Source organism: Colletotrichum siamense (genome assembly GCF_013390195.1).
Source record: "Colletotrichum siamense strain Cg363 chromosome Unknown KSG_Cg363_contig03, whole genome shotgun sequence".
NCBI classification, from domain to species: domain Eukaryota; kingdom Fungi; phylum Ascomycota; class Sordariomycetes; order Glomerellales; family Glomerellaceae; genus Colletotrichum; species Colletotrichum siamense.
Window position 1 is genome coordinate 2,522,548 of NW_023501016.1, and position 18,787 is coordinate 2,541,334.

Genomic DNA, 18,787 nt, shown 5'->3' on the forward strand with positions numbered 1-18,787 from the left:
TCTTAGAAGGAGAGACCCCATGAGTCGGCGAAACTGATTCCGCGGAACATGATCACGTCATCATCATCACATGCGGATTTCACTTTTGTTACCAATTTTTTTTTTTTTTTTTTAATTTTTTTTCATCTTGTCTTGAATCATAGCTGGCTGGCGGGGCGGATGATCATAGAAGGACGGCATGGAAGCACGAATCTCGACCACGATCCGCGAGACGAAGCTACAGGCGACCAACGAACGATTATTGTTGGCGTGAGAGTGGAGGACGAGGCGAAAGGCCCGCCCGGATGCCCTCGGTTGGCACGCCGGGATGTGACAAACACGTGGGAACATGACGAGAAGAGAACGATGAGAGAAAAAGTGAGCGGCTGCTGTGGGACGGACAAACCAAAGGGGAAAAGCAAAATAAGGGAGGAGGAGCGGTCGTCGAGCGGCCTGACTCAACTGTACATATCTCAGCGCTTCCCGACCCGGGTCGGGGAAAGCCGCTCAACTCTTCGACATACCCTGAATGAGAGAAAGCAGATGAAAGTGGTATTCAAAACCGGTCCCTTGGGAATGTGCGTTTGATGAGCTGTGAAGAGCCTCGAATCGGGAAAAGCATGACCGTTTGTTTACTTTGATGCCGTTATGGTTAAAACGTCTCACCGGCGGCCCTCTTGCCCCTGACGTCTGGAATGCGCCACATTTCCGGCGGCCGGTTCTCACATTCTTGGCGCCGCGGCGGCCACAACAAACACGGGACCCGGGAGGTCCACCGACATTCCGGCCCGTCATCTCGCGGGACCCCATTGGATGGAAGGCTTCTGTCTCAGTGTAGGTCGGGCATCGTTCTAATCTCGTTCTGTTCCTCAGTGTCTCTCATCGCTCGAGCTCGTCAGTCAAGGCGCCCCCCTGAACGTGGTTGGAAGCCTGCCAAGGCGTGTGAGGGAGAGGCAGCATAAAGAGAGGCCGATTCTTCAGCTTGACGATGTTCTGTCCTTCCTCAACTCACACACACACTCACCAACAGTCGACAACCACAGGCTTTCGTTTGTCTGTCCTCGTTTTCCCTCCCCCTCCCTCCTTTTTGCTTTTCTGGTTTCCATCTGGCCCTAGTCACTCACTTAATAAACCAACCACACTCACTCAAAACCAACTACAACCCGCAAGGCGCAACTCACACACATCTCCTTAAGAGTCTTATAATCTCATCGTCGTCCACTCACCACCTCACACAAGCTCGACAGACTCTCACACGTTCCTTTCCACTCGCCTTTCCCGTCCACTCCTTTGGCATCATCAAAACAACGACAACAACAGGTTCATCAATCAAAATGCAGATCCAATCCGTCCTCGTCACCATCGGCGCCCTCGCCGCCACGGCCGCCGCCAAGCCCAACCACCTCCCCTTCAAGCACAAGGACGGCAACCTCGCCATCGTCAACGGCACCATCGTCACCCTGACCCGCGTCCACCAGCAGGTCGAGACCTGGTGCCCCGAGCCCACCACCCTGTACTTCAACAACCGCACCTACAAGATCGACAAGCCCACCACCTTCAAGATCCCCGACTGCCCCTGCACCGAGATCTACGTGAGTTTCTCTCTTCCCTGTACTTCTCGCCTGTTTTCAATGACTTACAAACTCTTGCTTGCTAGACCACCAACTACGACCACGGCTACTACCCCACCGGCGTCGTCCCTCCCGCCCCCGCTCCCCCGGTCGAGACCGGCGTCCCCGGCACCGAGTGCGGCGGCAGCCCCTGCCCGGGCCCCGCGCCCACTGGCCCCGCGGTTCCTCCCCAGGTTCCCGGCCAGTCTGGCGCCCCCGGCCCTGCTCCCAGCGCTCCTGCCGTTCCCGGTACACCTGGCACTCCCAGCACTCCCGGCACCCCTGCCACCCCCGGTGGTGAGGGCGGTGATGCTGGCAACGGCGGCAACGGTGGAAATGGAGGCAACGGCGGAAACGGAGGCAACGGTGGCAACGGCGGCAATGGAGGAAACGGCGGCAACGGAGGCAACGGCGGCAACGGCACCCCCGGTTCCCCTGGCACCCCGGGTACTCCTGGCACTCCTGGCACTCCCGGTACCCCCGGTACCCCCGGCACCCCCGGCGGCTCTGGCGGTGCTGGCAACGGTACCGAGTGCGGCGGCGCCCCCTGCCCCACACACGTCGTCGTCGCCGGCGCCGAGAAGCAGGCTGCCCTCGCCGGCTCCCTGGCCCTCATCGCCGGTGCCGTCGCCGTCTTCGCTCTGTAAACGGGGCAGCCCTCTTCCACACCCACCAATCTCCCCATCCTCCGTTCGTCAAATTCAATCAACCTTTTTCCACTCCTCACATCAACATCGCCTTCGTTTTCGTGTGTTCTCATGGCCTTGACTGAGAAAACTGGGAGAGCGACTCAATCCACAACACAGCAGACATGTATGAAAAACAACGGTGTCTGACGGGCAGGCAAAGAGGGCTGTGTGGGCATCGAAGCCAGTGTCCCAATGCGCTCCTGCGCCTTCTGTCACCACACCCCCCTTGCCAACCACCCGTCACACCTTGTTCTCCATCCTCTCGTCGGCTGCCGAATCTCTTCATTCCTCTCGGACATCCCAACGATACGAAACGTGTTCATGTGTGGACGGCGACGAACAAGGAACATTGCCTGACGACACGAAGCGGTGGTTGTTCATCACCAACATCATCATCATTCTTATCTGCATTCTGGATTTCCATCTTCACGTCCTGTTTTGTTGTTCATTTTTAATGTCACCCTTTTTTATGACGCCGATATGCCCAGAGATGAGCAGACATAGACGGGGGGGAACGCGGTTGGTTCCTCAGCAGCAAAAGGGGAGGAAGGAGAAACGTTACTGTTTAGAGAGAGGTGCGTAGAGCAGAGACAGACAGGCGGCCTCGCTAGAACCCGGGAGAAAAACTGGGGGATGGGCGTTTGGCCGCAGCAGTGGATGAAAGGAGACGTTTTTTTTTCCCTTTGTAAAGAATCACCCGCGCGTGTTTCCCAAAGGAGGGGGAAGGGGGGGCTTTTGCTTCCTGGCTTTGTCTCTTGAGTTTTTTGTTGTTGTCGAGTATTATTTACTACCTATACCTAATACACACACATTTCAAATCAAATACTTGCTTTGTTTGGTGACGATAGCTTTGTTGAGGGAATGCAAATACTTACCCAAGGTCTGATACTACTACTTACTACCTTTAGTGAAAGGGACTTCCAGACGGCAGGTGGCAGGGATTTGTCTTGCTGAAGAAGTGTTTCTGGTTCATCGACTAGAGTATTCAACCAAAGTACAGTACGAAGCTGGGAAATAGCAAGGTGCTTGTTGGTTGCATCGAGGTCACACTGGCGGTGGGATGCATAACATGCCATTGGACAATCCGACCCCCGGGTTGCCAATCACGGAAAGCTGCTGTGCCGCACCGATGCACACGATCACTTATATGACGTGGTGGATGAAGCGACAGAGAGATGGAGATTGGCCAATAGATTTTGCTAGGTATTTTGGAAGTAAAGGGGGTATCAACTAAGAAACGCACGTAGGCCACATCAAATGACTGGTAACACACATAAAAAAAATGACAGATCAAGGACCGGCTGGAAGCGTTGCGACTTGCGGCTCATTCCTGCTCGGCTACAAAGGGTCCTGTCTGTTGCCGTTTTGCGTCACCGCCAGAGAGGCCTGCTGCATAGGGCGACGAGTTCGAGTGCGACGGCGGCTTTACTTCGTACGGATTGGTGGCGAAGTCAGAATAGTCGGAGTGGGCGTAGCAGTTGTTGTTGCTCAAGGCGCCGGGTTGCGACTTTGCCGGCGCTCCCCTGGAGACTTGACGGATGTGGAGTGGTCTTGGATATGCGTTCTGAAATGGGTTCTGGGCACCATCGTTGGGTGGCGGCGGCGGCGGCAAGGATTTGTTATATGATGGCCTAATTGGGAGGTTCATCTGGTTCCCGAGCGTCGCATAGCTCGCGACGGGATGGTTGGGTGCCGGAGGCATCTGTGGTGGGCTGTTGGAACGGTAGTTGGAGACATAAGACCCGTGCAGGGAGTTCTGGCTGTGGTGACGTGCATGCGTGGACGCCGGGTGGTAAGAGGTGAAGGGCGCAGGAGAAGCCTGCTGCTGCTGCTGCATCTTGAATTTGATGCGCTCGACTAATTGGCCGTGGCTTTTCTTGAGCGTCTTCTTGACGAAGGATGTGGTAAAGACGTTGCAGCGCATGTCAACGTCTTCGCGCAGGTACAGGCCGGTCAGCGGGGCGCCGATGCCGAGCTCGACGGGTTCGATGGGTTCGCCCGGGAGCGAGCCGGCCACGGTCCACTTATCCCGGATCTCCAGACCCATCGGGGCGTAACAGTGGGTCTGCAGGCCGGTGGGCAGGTCGTGAAAAGCGCAGGTGTAGCTAACGTCGCCCGTGGCTAAACCGCCGGGCAGGTAGGAGATCTCGTCGGTGAGCGAGTACCAGACGCAAGAATGCTCTTCGGGAGGGGCGTGGGCGGGTGGCTTGATAACGTGGCGTTCCTTGATGAGAGGATTCAGGTCGATCATGTCCAGGTGGTTGTGGAGGAAGTCCAGGACGGCCTCGCGGCTTATGCCGGTGGGCAGGGGAGAGATTGTGGTGAAAGTCGTGCGTTTTGACATGGTGGTCGTGTTGAGGAAGGTGAGGGCTCGGTGGGAGATGAGTTGGGTCAGGATCGGATGGCTGGCTAGACCATGCAACAAAACCAAGTTTGGATACCTTACGGTAAGTGTATTGGGGAGGTAGGTACTTTGGAGGGCGGGAGGGATGGGAGGTGAGTTTAAGGTTGTAAGGTTCGGGTGAACGGCCGCTTTCCTTGGGATGGAACAAGATTTCAGGAGCAGCAAATCTTGAAGGGGATAGTTTGCCAATCGGGAAACTGGGATGGTTATCAATGACGAAACGAGCTGTCAATGTTGCTGCTAGCGAGGTCGGGGGACGGTGAAGCAAGCGTGCGTTTGTGGTTCGGAGGCAGTGCCCAGGTAGGTTGCCTGTAGGATCTACGGCCGGGGGACGGAGGACGAAGGCGCAGAGGGAGGAGCTTCCCCCCGGGTCAGCAGCAAGCCGCGGGGCGTAGCGCTGGTAGTGGCGTCGTCGCGCGGTGAAGCCGATTTAGCCCCCAGTGGAGGTGTCCCTGCCGGAAGCTGAAGAAGCCGGACTGAGAGCCTGGGAAGGGAATCTTAGCACCTGTAGAAAGGTAGGTAGGTAAGGGTAAGGTAAGGTAAGGTAAAACGAGAAAGGATTGCTGCTGGGGTGGTGTTGTTTAAACCATGGAAGATAGGCCGCTCTCTTTTGAAATAAGTTGCAAGGTGGATAGCGAGAAAAGGAGCGCGCAAAGCAAGCTGGAGACAGGGGTGGTGAAAAGGGAATGAAGAGGAAGAGATGCCAGTCTGCCTTAAGTTAGTTTTCGTCGTCGTGCTCGTTTCCGAAGGGGGCCCGTCAGGCGTGCTGTTGAGGAATGACAGGATCGAGTTCACTGGCTCGCTCGGGTGACGCTGAGTGACGCTGGGCGCCGGCGGCCGCCTCCCCTCCCCCCCCCCCCCCCCCCCCCCCCCCCCCCAATCCCAAGGCACCAGCCAGCCAGTTCCAGGTTCCCAGGGCCGCTGCTGCAGGCGTCTGTCCAGGGTTCGGTTAACGTAAATGGATGTCCTTGGTCCGGATTGGTTGTCAAGACGGTAATGCATGGCTCTTTTCCTCTATCTTGGCTTTTTGCTTTTGGGACTGTCCCGGGCACCTTGATTCCCCGAATGGGTTTGTTTCCTGTGTCTTTCCAAGACGGGGACGGGAACAATAGCAAACTTTGGAGGCTCAACAATGCGATCGGTACGGCACTGCGGCCTCCACAGGCCTTGGTCTTGGTCTCGGTCTTGGTCTTGGGCGGTCGGCTACCTCTACGATTGGCTGCGCAGGCCCGGCAGTCGCTCGATGGTCACTGGAGCAGCTTAGTGAGTGTCCTTGGTGCCCTCCATCAGCAGCGGAGACACACGGGCGGAATCAAGGCCGCAACGTGGCGGCGGCCGCCATGTCTGGTGGGTCACGCTGCCAGCTCCACTGGTGTGGCATGCTGGAGCCGATTCCGACAACCGCCATTGGGTCCATCGTTTACCACCCAAGACCGCCCCGCGATCCCACTAGGCCTGAACCTCTCCAAGCTGAGATGCATGCCCACGCTGCACTTAAATCTCTCCAGTGCCCCCCCCCCGGCCCGATGCTGGAGACGCGCTTTTACGAGCTGAAGGAGAACAGAAACAAGTCCCCAGAATGGTGCAGAGGCATGCGGACATGAACCCGCCGACGCCTCCAACATACGAATACCTACTTTGAGTCCAACAAGTGTGTCCGGGCTGCAAAAGTACCGTGTCCGTGTTTGCCTGCTGAGCACCATGACTTACACCAACCAACCAACCAACCCACCAAACCCCTTGGCGCATGCCCCCAAAACGTCGACTCGTAAAAGCCTGTCGGCCGCCGCCATCATTTCTGCATCAAATGTCTCTCAACCTCCTGGCGGCCGCTGTCATCCCATCTCATCGGGGGAGGCGGGCAGGCAAAAGAGCACACCGAAAGTCTCAGAAGAAACACCCCGCCTCGAGAGCGTCACATTCGTTCATGCCCATCTGTTGGCTGTGCGATTGCTGGGTAACATGACGCAGCATGGTCCTATTTCAAGGTGCTTCCAAACCGCCTTCTCCCGAGACCCTCTGCCGGGGGCTGATGGCTCGTCGTCGTCGATCACTCGTTTCACGACATGTGGCCTCCTTCCTAACCCTCGAGGATCGCTGCCTCCGTTCATCCGTCACCCCAGTTCAAAAATAAAGAGGGGGAGGAGATTCGCTGCCCATCTCCCCTTCTCCCCCCAATCGAGATCCCTAGCAACACGTGGATAACGTGCGTGAGAGCAAACCTGTTCAGGGCCAGGGTCTCCTTTAACTCCTAGTCCCTCCCCTCCCTCTCTCGTAAACTCCTAGCGCATTCACGGGTATCATTACCTATTTGCTTTTGAGTGCTGACTGAGATGCAACGTGCTGCGGATAGTTCGGCTGCAGTAACCAAAAGTCAAAGAGGCTTTTGACGCCGCCATGAATCTCACGATGGGCCTTACGCACACTAAATTATCAACTGATTTGCGCGGGAGAAAACAGGCCATATCCCACACTAGGTAGGATAGCTAGCACAAGCACCTACGCGTGCGCTCTGTGGCTCTAAACAAACGTCCGCAGTCTCGTAGCGTCTTTCGTCCGACCACGCGGCGCTAGGATGCGCCAGCTGCCACCAAAGACATGCTCCAACGACTGCAAACTGTTGGTGCGCACTCGGATCTTTCTTCTTCAGTCGGCCGCTCCCATCATGAGTGCGCACTGGTGCTGTCAAAGTCAGAAAGTCAGGTCATTTCGTCAGGTAGAGTATCATGTTGCGCCACGTCTCCGTGACTTGGTCGTATGTATTATGCTAGGTATGCAATGCTATGGGTGACAAACACCACTACCCATGTTCAAATCTCCTTACACCACCGCGCCAGCACGTTATTCAGCTTGACGCCTACCGGAATCTCTTCCAGCGCCATGTCGACCTTCCACATCTTGCCTTCTAGGCCGCCGTAGCCAGAGGCTCGCCCGGTGCCTAGGCCCGCCGGCACCAGCAGACCCAGAGACACCAGCCGCTCCCACGCCGTGCCGGCGACACCGCGACCCCATACCCGCACTCCGCCTCCGAGGGCGAGCATGCCCGAGCTAGCCGACTGCACGCGCTGCCGGCCCATCAAGGAACTGTACTCGTCGTACGCCATGGCGAAATTGACCGTGTCTGTATGAGCCACTATATCCAGGCGTGCTGCAGCGATGAGCAGCCCCAGGTCCAGCTCTGAGAGCGAAGGCAGGATATGCAACTTGGAGTTTGGTGGTCTGAGGGAGACCGCTGACCCAGCCGGGGGCGGGAGGACCAGGTCTGGGGCTTCGAGCGATAGCGAGGACAGCGGGAGGATGCATTCCGACCAAAACGCCGATACCGATTTTGATGTTGCATAGTGGCACTGAAGGAGATTCTGGAATGACTTCCCTTTGCGCAACACCTGGACACGGATTAGTTGCCTGCTTCTCAACCTCGCTGGTTCGCTTACCTCGATCATCGCATTCCAATTTGCATAGAAGGCTTCGTGTCCCTCGACGCTGACATCGATCCCCTCCACTTCCATGTCTTCTTCGTCAACCGTAAGGCCTTGCTTGCACACGTTCCAGTACGCTGGCAAACTCTTCGGCATAGACAAGTAGACATATCGATGGCTGAAACGACTCTTGACGCGCTTTTCCAGCATTTCCACAACATCCATCCGTGTCGTGCAGCCCAACACCGCAATGGGTGCTTTCCGTGCTTGCGCGATTTCAAACAGATTGTAGAGCAGGGTCTGGCGCGGGTGAGCAGCAAACATGTCAAACTCGTCAATGACGAATATGACAGCCTGCGACGTCACCCCCTCTTCCGCTTGAGCCATTTCTGACGGGTGGGAGAGTAGCGCCAGCAGCGAGGCCATGGTGTCGGCGTAGTTGGACTGGTATTGAATTAGAGACTTCTCTATCTTTGAGCAGTTCGACGTGGACCTACCCGAGCCGTGATGTCGTCTTCGGCTTCCATCTCCTTGCCCAGCTGGCGCCATATCTCCTTCAGAGCCAACTTGTCATCCGTGTGGATGAAGCCATTGAGGCGCACCACATGGAACTCCTTCTTGTATTGTAAAGACAGGTCGCTGACAATGCTCTCAACAAGCTGGGGATGTCAGTCTTATTCTTGGGTGATGTTCTTGCGTTGCTTACCGTGGTCTTGCCGCATCCCCTGGCTCCGATCACCAACATCGAGTTTCCCTCTCCTGCAAGCACTGTCTGCTCCACCAGCTGGTGTGCTTTCTCATATGCCTCATCCTGATCAATCAACTTGATCCGTCGGCGCCCCGTACACCTATCGAGCAGCACTCTCTTCATGCTGTTCAGGTGTTGGGCGAAGTTAGGAATCTTGGCCACCTCACCAGCCGCTAAAACCCGAGATTCCTTTTGCTGAACACAATCGTCACAGTACCAGTCGCCCTTGGGAACCTTCGGGACATTGTGGCACTTTTGGTGATAACACCCGTCACATCCATCGCAGAACAAAATCTTGTTTCCCGCCTTTGAGTCTGGCTTCGAACAGACGACGCAGATATCTTCATCTTCCGATTCCTCCTCTTCTTCGGCAGGCCCTCCCTCGACCTCGAGCTCAGGTTCCTCTTCCTCGTCTTCTTCCACCGGGTCCTCCTCAACCGCTTTGGGGGCCGGCCTTCGTGGTTTTGTCGTACTCGCAGCCTTCGGCGTCGCCTTTGCCGGGGTCTGCTTACTTCGTCCAGACTTTGTTGGCAGATCCTCAAAGAACACCTCTTCCTTGCTTTGTTCGTTATCAAAAGCAACGCTCTTGCTTCTCCTTGGTGTCCCGTCCCGTCTCGACGGCGTCAAGATACCCTTCAACGGCATGGAAACGTTGCGAACCGCCTTGCCGGTTGCGTTTTTCGTCTCCTGGACATCGTCGGCCGCTGACGATGTCGCGCGGGACACTGGTGTGCCGGAACGGATCCCTCCCAGCTGCTCCTCCAACACTTTGGCCGTTGGTATCCTGCGCCTCCCACTGGCGCGCGCCTTCACACCTGTTTCCTCGGTTGTGGGAATCTCCTCTGCCGGGTCCAGCTCCACTACGTTTATTGCACTTTTCTGCGACGGCACTCGTTTTCTAGCTGCTTTCTGCTTCGGCTCAGGCACGACCGCCTTCGCTATGCCACCGCTCTTTCTCACCGTCGGGCTCGCCTTCTGCGCATTCACCTCCTTGGGGTTCAGATGCAGCTCATCGTCGGAGTCTGGCACATGGTACGCATCGATATTGATCTGGCCACGAGCGGCAATTGGAACCTTGGGCGTCGGTCGGTTCACGCTTCGAACGTTTCGGATTCGTTTTGGAGGAGCGCCCTCCTCTGGGGAGTCGGGAACCTCGTATGGCGAGCTAACGGCCGGGGCGGTCTTGCGGCTGGACTTCTTGACGGCCGATGAGCCGACGCCAGGGGTGGATTTTGGCGTTGTCGGAGAGAATTTCGAAAGGTCGTTCAGTCTGCGCTTCTTCTGGAGGGACGAGGGCAGCTCGGGCTCTTTGCGCTTGCGGCTTGAGCCGGCGTCTGGGGCCATTTTGATAGCTTGATTGTGAAATCGTGGTGAGTGATATGGTGAGACGTCGAACTCGGGGATCAGTTGCCGCCAGATGGACGTCTCATTATCCGTAGAGCTGGCGCCAGGTTTCTGGGGTTACTATCGGGAATTTTGGAGCAATGGGACAGGGGTCCGACGCGTCGTTAGAAGTGAACGCGGTGCTGGCTGAGGTAGTACGTACATCGTAGGCATGGTCCAAGCGCTGGGAGCTATCGGCCGTGTCAAAGGCAGGTCTGTTCTCGGCCGGTTGGCATATGTTGGTCTCCCTGACATTACTAGATTCTTGCAGTACATGAATCGATTGAATAAATGTTACTTGCAGTCTCATCTTTGTGTGTTCATTCCAACATCAATCTTAAGTGCACGTTTGTAGTTCAATACAGAGGACCGTATCGTTCCTCTAGCTTCGTTTAGCAATCTCCTTTCTGATCTCCTTTCTGAATACCTGGTATGACCAGAACCAACTCATTGCACCCCCTATCCATAGAGCTGCATAGAAGTCGGGTGTCTCTCCAATCTTCTGTCCTGCACAAATCAGCCCGTATAACGCCGTCGCTGTGAACTTTACTTTCCCCAGCCCTGTTTTTTTGTTGATACATGCACCTCTGTTTAGCGCGCCCATTCTCTTCTGTGAAGATTCTCATGCCTCCGCATTTTTGAGCTTCCTCTCTGTCTTCCCAACCTCACCTCTTTACAGCAGAGTGGGCGCAGTGCTCTTCGTCCATCCCTTGGCCTTCATGCCGGCCTCAATAAGCCTCCAGATAGCCTCAGAGGCCTCCTTGTCTCTAAATTTGGCAGCCTCGATGGCACCCGCACCATCACGCCAGCGGTCGACTCCAATGTGCATCACACGGTGTCCCCACTCGCGGACACTTTCAGGCGGCTGGTCACCACGCCAGCCAACGTAAACGCCTTGAATGCGACGAAACAGGTCCTGCGGGTTGCTCCATTTGTAGTTCTTGAATTGCCACGACTGGCCCGTGGTGAAGACTGCAACGACGCGGTTCCAGTATTCCGGCTTGAACTGCTCGGGGCCCTCGACGAGAATGAAGCGCATGGGGCGCGAGGGGTCGATCTCCTTCATGATGCGCGACACATGCAACATACTCGAGGCCGCAGCACCACCATCGGGATTGACGTAACGCCCCTGCTCCAGGAACGAGCGAATATTGGACAGTCGCAAGAGCGAGGAGGCGGATGGCGAGAGAAGAATGATAGGATCGGGACGACGCGTTGGAGCCTTCGGGTTGAGTGCGAGGGAAGGGTTGGAGCTGATGTTTGACGATCCCTGGGGCTTCTTTTGGATGAATGGAACGGCGAGCTTGCGGACGTGGGAAAAGTCCTGTGAGGTCTGTCAGTCTATGCCGGGGGACATCGCCACACATGCGACTCACTGTAGGCTTGACGCCGCGCAGAATGGAGTTGCGGTCACCCATCTTGCGCTCTCCGTTGTAGATGACGGCCAGTCTGGGATCCAGCGTTCCGCGTCCAGCTCTGCTCGACGCAGCAGCAGGAGCAGCCTTGGACGCGCTTGCGCCAGCACCTTCTTTGCCCTCCTTGTCGCCAGCCAGCGGCTTGATATGCTCACTTTCTTCACTAGCGCCTTCCAGCCAGGTAAACAGGTCTAGACGTTCGACGAACGCGAGGTTCTGGACAGTTCCAAGGCTTCCCAACTCCTCGTTAAGGCGAGTCGCGCTGGCATTGTATTCGGGAATGGCAACGTCCTTGTTCAGCCAGGCGAAGTAGATGGATCGAAGGTCGACGGGACGGTCGCTCGAGATGAAGCGCGTCGGAGTATCCAGAGACACCGATACGGTCGACGGGTGCGAAAAGCGCAGATGTGTAGCTTTGGAGAGAGGAACCTCGGCCGCTGAGGCATCAGAGGAGGCTGTCGGAACCGCAGGTCGTTTGGATGCGATCGACTGGCGCAGCAAGAGCAGGGGGTCCTGCTCAACGGCAGCCATCGTGAAGAGTTTCGGCGTTGGTAATTGACAGTAGGGTATCCACAGTAGTTGCAGTCGGATTGCAACGCGCGATATTTATAACCAGGTAGAATTGAGGTGAATTGACTGCGACGAGTGCTGGCGAAGGTAAGGATGGCAGCCTCGAATTTTGGGGATGCGACCAGCCTCACAGCTGTTGCTAGCTAGGAGCACCAGCCACAATATGATCCTGGTACCTGCGCCACATTATCTGGAAAGCCGCAATGGGGTCCCCCTCGCCAAAACTAAATGTTGCTCTGACAGTTGCATAAGGAGGAGTGATGGGTTCTGTAGGTCACGAATCGGATTTTTTTGCTTTACCAATAGCTCAGACCTTTGACAATAAACACTCTCAATCTCTATTATCTCTCTCTGAGGTGATCGATACCTCTGATCCCTGACGCCTGTCATTCACAGTCTGCCCAACTTTAAGTAGCGAACCCTCTCTTCTTCTACCATGATAGACACACATCCCTTTGCCACCGGATGGATGCTTAGGATTTGTCGGGCACATGGGGCTGCTCGGTAGGTGCTCTGGTATATCAAACTCGAATGGCTGGGCATTCATCGTTTTCTTGGGCCGCGGCCGATGGTCCGGGTTTGCGTCCCACCATTCCTTGGGCTTTTTGGGCAGCTGCTTGTGACAGTCTTGCACCTTCTTCCTCTCGGATCCAAAGGCAGGCTCCGGATGCTAGCTGTCGCCGTCTCCTCCCGGTGGTATCACATTCCCGAAGAAACCTCGGGGTCTCCCATCAGCGGTGTCTTCGTGTAGAGGTGGCGTCTTGACCCGCGTTGCTTCCTGCGCCAAAGGTCAGAATCACGCAAGCTGTGAGCGACTATTGAGAGAACTTACTCCGGCTGGATAAGGGGTCATGGTGTAGTCTAATTGGTCTGAATTATGGCGTTAGCTACACAGTACTAAAATCACAGGACGGCTTCACTCACGAAGAAAGGTTTCGGGATCGGGGGTGGTAGCTGGTGTTCTGCCAGCCAAGACCTCTCGAACTGAACTTGTCACGCTGCTGATGGTGTCATTGGAATCTCTGCGATGCCAAGGTGACTTTCCGAACCACCGTTGTCCGGATTTTGAGCTGTTTGGGGCGTCCTTGGTGAACCCCCAGTTCAATGACTTGAGACCTGACGAGCTTCCAACCTTCTTCAAAGCTGCGGAAATTTGATGAGGGTGGGGTGGTGCACTCGGCTCCTCGGGAGCTGTCTTCTACTCCAAGTCAGATACGTAAACACCAAGGATATCAGTGCCTGCGACTCACAGGCTTACTCTTGAATAAGTTGAACTTTGCAGATTCCCCGCGACTTTTGGTACTGGACGTACCTATGGACTTCCAGCTGCGGGGTGTGTCCGATCCATTGTTCTTGATGTTCACCTCGATTTCTTCGGTGTGTGTCTGAGAGATATTCATAGTTGAAGAGATGCTGGGCAGATGGTCACAAATGTGGCTTGGAGCGCGGGGGTTTTGCAAAGACAGCACGAGAGCTTCTTCTGACGACGGGCTCAAAGGCCCGTGATTGATAATTGCCAAAGGTGAAGGTTCTGCTTCAGAGTTAGAAGGCTCGCTGGCTCCAGAGTATCGAGATTTGGACAATTTGTTTGACCGTTTCCAGAAGTTGCCGCTGGTTTTGCGGGATACGTTCCGGACTTCTCGCTCCGCCCAATACCCTTCTGGAAACCACACCTATTCGAATCCTTCTTTGGGTGGTCTTGGGGGATCGAAGTTAGACCCTCGCTGGGGCGTTGCTAAGTAATTGCCTGGTGACTGTTGGGAAGCCGTTGATGTGGGCGTCGATCGATTCATTGAGTGCGGTGTGGCTGGTGAGCCTGGCATCGCCTGTTTCCCGAAATACCCATCTGCCAAAGCTGGCTTCGGCGTGCTTGAGCCATCCCAGCTGGCTGGCGTGTCATTGGATCCGTCAGGTATTATGAGTCGAAGTGCTGTTTTGAATGATAGTCGTTGGGTCTCTCTCTGGGTTTCAGGGAATGTTTGGGACGAAGAACTGTAGAATTGGTTAGCTGTGAATCGTTGCAATTGCTTGTGCGACTACTCACGTTCGCCTGCAGGATGTTAGGGACATTGAAGAAGGCTCGGCGCCTAGAGGAGGGTCGGAACCTGAGCCTCGACGTGCCATCGTTCCGTAAACGCTATCATATTCCCAAGCACCGAACATGATATAGGGTCAAGGGATGGATGCTGGGCTGATAGGAAGAAGACGGACGAGGCGGAAGGATACTGCAGAGGCTACAGATACGTCGGCGCGCGCGGTCTGGAGACGAAAAGAATACATAGGTGGCAGAGATAGTAGAGAATGCCTTCAGGACCGAACAGGAGACTTGAAAGCTCTTCATATCATGCAGGTGACTGTGGATGAAGGCGCCTGTTCAGCAGGGCCAGTATGGTTCGCACCTGCTGCGCCCTTGCTGAGCTGTACTGGGAAGCAGCCAACACACTTCCTCCAGTAATTGCCTGTAAAGAGCACACGTGAAAGTCATACACACTTGGAACAACGCAGCTTCTCATAATCCGTTCGATTAGGATTGCGGGTATCAAATCAACCTGCTAACGCCTTATAATGCCCTGGGGCTGGCCAAGCTCCAACTCCCATTCCCATTTTTTAGTTCGTTAATCCACAAGCATCGTGTCGTCGCCGTCAAAAGGAGCGTTCTGCTCAATCGCGACACCCTTTCCTCTGCCGGCAAGCAATTCTCTCCTGATCTCAGGGGCAATAGCGGCGTGGCCGTGCGACAACAACAAATCGAGAAGCGCCTCACGTTGATCCTCGCTCAGGTCGTTCTTGTATCTCTGGGCAAATGCCAGCAAACTCTGATGGAAAACCACAGGAAGTGACCTGACCATATCTCCAGAGAAGGACTGGCCCTCCTTGATGGAGGCAGGATCAACACTCCTGAATCTCATGAAGTGGAAAACGAGCGAATCAATAACCTGGTACGGCAGGGCGTACTTCTTCTCCAGCAGAGTCTTGATGAAGATGTTGGCAGATCCACCACCCTCGGTTCCAGCGGAGGCTTCTTGAGCGGCACTAAGCCTATGTCAGTACAGTTTCGAACGGTTCTCGCAGAGAATTTAACACACATTTCAGTGATTCCCTTCAAAGCAGCTGCAGAGTGGAGCACCGGCACCGAAACTCGGGCGAGCACAGCAGAAACAATATGGGCCTCGCGAATGGTGCAGCCGCTAGACAGGAGCGGGAACAAGAAACCCAGAAAGAACGCCCTAGGCTTGTACAAACTCTTCTTCAGAGCGTTGAACAAGTGCACATTTAGCTTCTTGTTCTCGTAAATGTCCTCGCGGACCTTGTCGAGAACAACAATCTCCATGAACTTCTGGCAAACTGCCGGCTTGGAAGCAGAGAATATCCTCGTCGCCTGGTACACTGCGTTCGGCGTCCACTTCTGGGGTTCAGTGACCTCAACGATGTCCTCCCAGTGCGGCAGGGTCGGCAGGATCTTGAAAGGCTTCGGCAGGGGACCACTCTTGTATCGCGACAGAATCTGGCCGATCCTAGGTCCTGTTAGCGACGAGCCCCGGGGCTGGGAAGTCGAAACACTCACTTCGTATACACATCGATGACCTTGGGGGGAAGCTGGTAGTCGACGTCATCCACGGGCACGCCCGCCGCTTTCCTGGCCTCGGCAGCCTCATGCGCCGCAATCTTCTCGAGGATGAGCTCGGTAAGGTTGGTGCCGCCACCAGCCATATCCTCGTCACCGCCCTTACTTCCCCAACCGGCATCGTTCAGCATGTCCGCAGGATCCTCCTCGGCCTCGGGCAGGAATTTGCGGTAGGTTTCAAGGTCCTCCGGATCAATCTCAATCTCCTCCACGACCTCGTCCTCCTCGCCCCAGGCCTCCTCCTCCTCGTATGTCTGCTCGTCGCCGCCAACATCGACCCCATATCTTGACTCGATGCCGAAGAGATCGACACCCGGTTTCGCAGAGGCTTCGGCCTTCGCAGGCGCATCTTCGTCCGCAAGCTCTCGGCCCAGCCTCAGAATGGTGCGACTGCGGGTCGCATCGACGAAGTGGTCGCCATTGCCCTCGTCGCCATCCTTGCCCTTCTTCTTCTTGGGAACCTTGCTCTTCAAAGGACCTGTGGCCAGGATATCGTCCTGCAGAGGGTTGTGCCTGCGCGATTGGCGGTCGGTCGGGGTCGTCGCCTTGCCCATTTTGATCAGATTTGGACTCGAACAGTCGTGGCGGAGAGCGACGGGGCGGGATTGGCGGTGCCTCTTTTTTTTTTTTTCTGTGAGCCTGGAAATTTTTGATTTTCTTATCGATTGCCCCGCGCCTGATTAGCCCAGAACCCTGGACCGGCTTACAGTGGGTCAAGGCGGTCTTTGAACCAATCAATCCCCTGGGCTTTGACTTCATCGGCGAGCCATAACGAGTGCCCCGCCACAACACCCCACCAAAAAGCTTCTGCGAGTGACTCTCTCGGTCTGTCTTACAACGAAGGCGAGACAATTTCCTTGGAACAGCATTTAAAAGTTGGTATTCCTGTGAGGAACGTCCTCCATTTCGCAGAAAACTACATCAAAAAAAATCTCCAAAATGCCGACAGAACTAGAGGAGGTATGAGACCACTCCTCATGTCTGAAGGACTCAGCTTATTCGCAACAGCTCGTGGGCTTCATCGCCCATCCCAACCCGCAAATCAGGAAATTGGCCGTCGAGAATCTTGTCGGTTACTCGCAAGCGCAACCGGCGATTTTCAAGACTGAGGGCTTGACGCCAATCAAGCACCTCAAGTTCTTGGTCAAAGACCACCCTGTAAGCCAGACCCTGGCCTTTGAATGTCGGCTCTGTACAAATACTCATTCATTTTCAGAAAATCGCAGAACATGTCCTCACCATTCTCGTCAACCTGACGGCAGAGAAGGAAGTCTTGGAGAATGTTGCCAAAGATGACAAGTTCATCGGAGAAGTTGCGGATCTGATAGTGAAGCCCAACGAGCCAAACGCAAACCTGATGGCCATGCTCTTGGCCAACCTAGCAAAGTATGACGGTCTCAAGACCATCGTCACCAGAAAGCAGACGCCACCCGAGGAGCTCAAGTCCAATGATCTCGTGCTCAACCAGCTCATTGATCTTTTCGTCAAGGAGAAGGGCTACAACAAGGACGCGGACTACGACTACCTCGCTTACCTCTTCGCCGACCTCACTAAGCATGCCGAAGTCCGCCAGCACTTCGTTACCCGTCAGGACTATGACGAGGTCATCCCCATCACCAAGCTCAAGGTCTTCACAGAGCATGCCTCTGAGATCCGCCGCAAGGGCGTGGCAAGTACCATCAAGAACGTCGCCTTCGAGATCCAGTTCCACCCCACCTTCCTTGATGAAGATGAGGTCGACATCTTGCCTTACATCCTGCTCCCCATCACCGGCAATGAAGAGTACGACGATGAAGACACGATGGGCATGTTGCCCGATCTGCAACTTCTTCCCCCCGACAAGAAGCGCGACTCAGACCCGAGAATCATCCAGACTCACATCGAGACCCTGTTGCTTCTCACCACCACGCGCGAAGCTCGCGACCTGATGAGGAGGGTGAAAGTGTACCCCATCATCCGAGAAACGCATCTGCGCGTGGAAGACGAGGGCGTCAAGGACACTTGCGACCGTCTGGTGCAGGTCATCATGAGCGACGAAGCGCCTGAAGAAGGTGAGGGAGAGCAGAAGCAGTTGACGAACGGCTCCAAGGTGGAGGAGATTGAAGACGACGATAACGAAATTGTGGAGGTCTAGACGGCCAGTATGAGTTTCCTTGCGTCATGACTTATGTAGAGGAATACCCTGGTCTACTGGATGATCTAGAAAAGTTCTTGAATGCAACACTCGGAGTTTGCAGGTGATGAATTTTGTGATATCTCAAAGTTGCAGTACTCATACACTTTGACATGGTACCTGACGAGTGCGCAAAATATGAATTCCCAAGCTCGGGACTGCTTCGTGCCCCCTACTCAACAGAGACCGTGACCTTGCTCTTGTCTACACGTTCATTAGCATCAGACTATCCATCACGAACCGCAACCCTCGATACTCACAAAAGGCAACATGGTCCTTGATCTCGCTCGCCGCGTCCTTGGGCGTGGGATAGTACCAAGCCGCATTCTCGAGCTTGTCACCTAATGAAAACTATCAGCAACCAACCAAGCCAGACAACGTCCGCGCCCATGGGTACTCACTTCCGACTTTGAGAGAGTAGTACTCCGCGGTCCCCTTCCATGGGCAAAACGTCGTGTGCGAGGTCTTCTCCAGGATGTCCGACTTGACCGCCGAGGGCGGGAAGTAAACGTTCCCCTCCACCTCCTCCCACTCCGTCGTCTCCGCGACGGTGGTTCCGTTCACGACGGCCTTGGCTTTGCCTGACTTTGTCATATTGTGACGTGGAGTGATACGGTGCTTGTTTGTTGTGATTACAATTGAAAGACGCTCACCTCACTGAACCTGAAAGGTTTAGGGGGAAAGGGGAAAGGGCTGATGCAGTCGAGGTTGGAATGGGTTGCACACTCGTGCGGGGGTTGGCGCTCGCGCGTCAGATGAAGGTCCGTCTCCA

General features: G+C 55.3%; 8 protein-coding genes across 8 annotated transcripts; 2 read left to right on the forward strand and 6 right to left on the reverse strand.

The window, feature by feature from the left end:
• Positions 1-1,313: 1,313 nt before the first annotated feature.
• COL6A5 (Collagen alpha-5(VI) chain) lies at positions 1,314-2,236 on the forward strand (the record flags this gene model as incomplete). Its single annotated transcript, XM_036636515.1, has 2 exons — positions 1,314-1,571; positions 1,637-2,236. 2 exons carry the CDS (start codon positions 1,314-1,316, stop codon positions 2,234-2,236), a joined length of 858 nt encoding a protein of 285 aa, XP_036498686.1.
• A 1,366-nt stretch (positions 2,237-3,602) lies between these two features.
• CGCS363_v004667 (uncharacterized protein) lies at positions 3,603-4,622 on the reverse strand (the record flags this gene model as incomplete). Its single annotated transcript, XM_036636516.1, has 1 exon — positions 3,603-4,622. One exon carries the CDS (start codon positions 4,620-4,622, stop codon positions 3,603-3,605), a length of 1,020 nt encoding a protein of 339 aa, XP_036498687.1.
• A 2,870-nt stretch (positions 4,623-7,492) lies between these two features.
• Positions 7,493-10,193, reverse strand: orc4 (Origin recognition complex subunit 4; the record flags this gene model as incomplete). Its single annotated transcript, XM_036636517.1, has 4 exons — positions 7,493-8,068; positions 8,117-8,545; positions 8,599-8,760; positions 8,808-10,193. The coding sequence occupies 4 exons, from the start codon at positions 10,191-10,193 to the stop codon at positions 7,493-7,495; spliced, it is 2,553 nt and encodes an 850-aa protein (XP_036497943.1).
• Positions 10,194-10,905: 712 nt separating this feature from the next.
• On the reverse strand, positions 10,906-12,178 carry cdc73 (Cell division control protein 73; the record flags this gene model as incomplete). Its single annotated transcript, XM_036636518.1, has 2 exons — positions 10,906-11,556; positions 11,609-12,178. The coding sequence occupies 2 exons, from the start codon at positions 12,176-12,178 to the stop codon at positions 10,906-10,908; spliced, it is 1,221 nt and encodes a 406-aa protein (XP_036497944.1).
• A 709-nt stretch (positions 12,179-12,887) lies between these two features.
• CGCS363_v004670 (uncharacterized protein) lies at positions 12,888-13,617 on the reverse strand (the record flags this gene model as incomplete). Its single annotated transcript, XM_036636519.1, has 4 exons — positions 12,888-12,995; positions 13,050-13,087; positions 13,142-13,415; positions 13,468-13,617. The coding sequence occupies 4 exons, from the start codon at positions 13,615-13,617 to the stop codon at positions 12,888-12,890; spliced, it is 570 nt and encodes a 189-aa protein (XP_036498494.1).
• Positions 13,618-14,832: 1,215 nt separating this feature from the next.
• On the reverse strand, positions 14,833-16,396 carry CGCS363_v004671 (Uncharacterized protein; the record flags this gene model as incomplete). Its single annotated transcript, XM_036636520.1, has 3 exons — positions 14,833-15,250; positions 15,304-15,732; positions 15,783-16,396. The coding sequence occupies 3 exons, from the start codon at positions 16,394-16,396 to the stop codon at positions 14,833-14,835; spliced, it is 1,461 nt and encodes a 486-aa protein (XP_036498493.1).
• A 385-nt stretch (positions 16,397-16,781) lies between these two features.
• CGCS363_v004672 (Protein HGH1-like protein) lies at positions 16,782-17,976 on the forward strand (the record flags this gene model as incomplete). The annotated part of the gene is made up of 3 exons (XM_036636521.1): positions 16,782-16,802; positions 16,851-17,000; positions 17,059-17,976. The coding sequence occupies 3 exons, from the start codon at positions 16,782-16,784 to the stop codon at positions 17,974-17,976; spliced, it is 1,089 nt and encodes a 362-aa protein (XP_036498479.1).
• Positions 17,977-18,187: 211 nt separating this feature from the next.
• On the reverse strand, positions 18,188-18,609 carry CGCS363_v004673 (uncharacterized protein; the record flags this gene model as incomplete). The annotated part of the gene is made up of 3 exons (XM_036636522.1): positions 18,188-18,219; positions 18,276-18,356; positions 18,417-18,609. 3 exons carry the CDS (start codon positions 18,607-18,609, stop codon positions 18,188-18,190), a joined length of 306 nt encoding a protein of 101 aa, XP_036498478.1.
• Between the last annotated feature and the right edge of the window lie 178 nt (positions 18,610-18,787).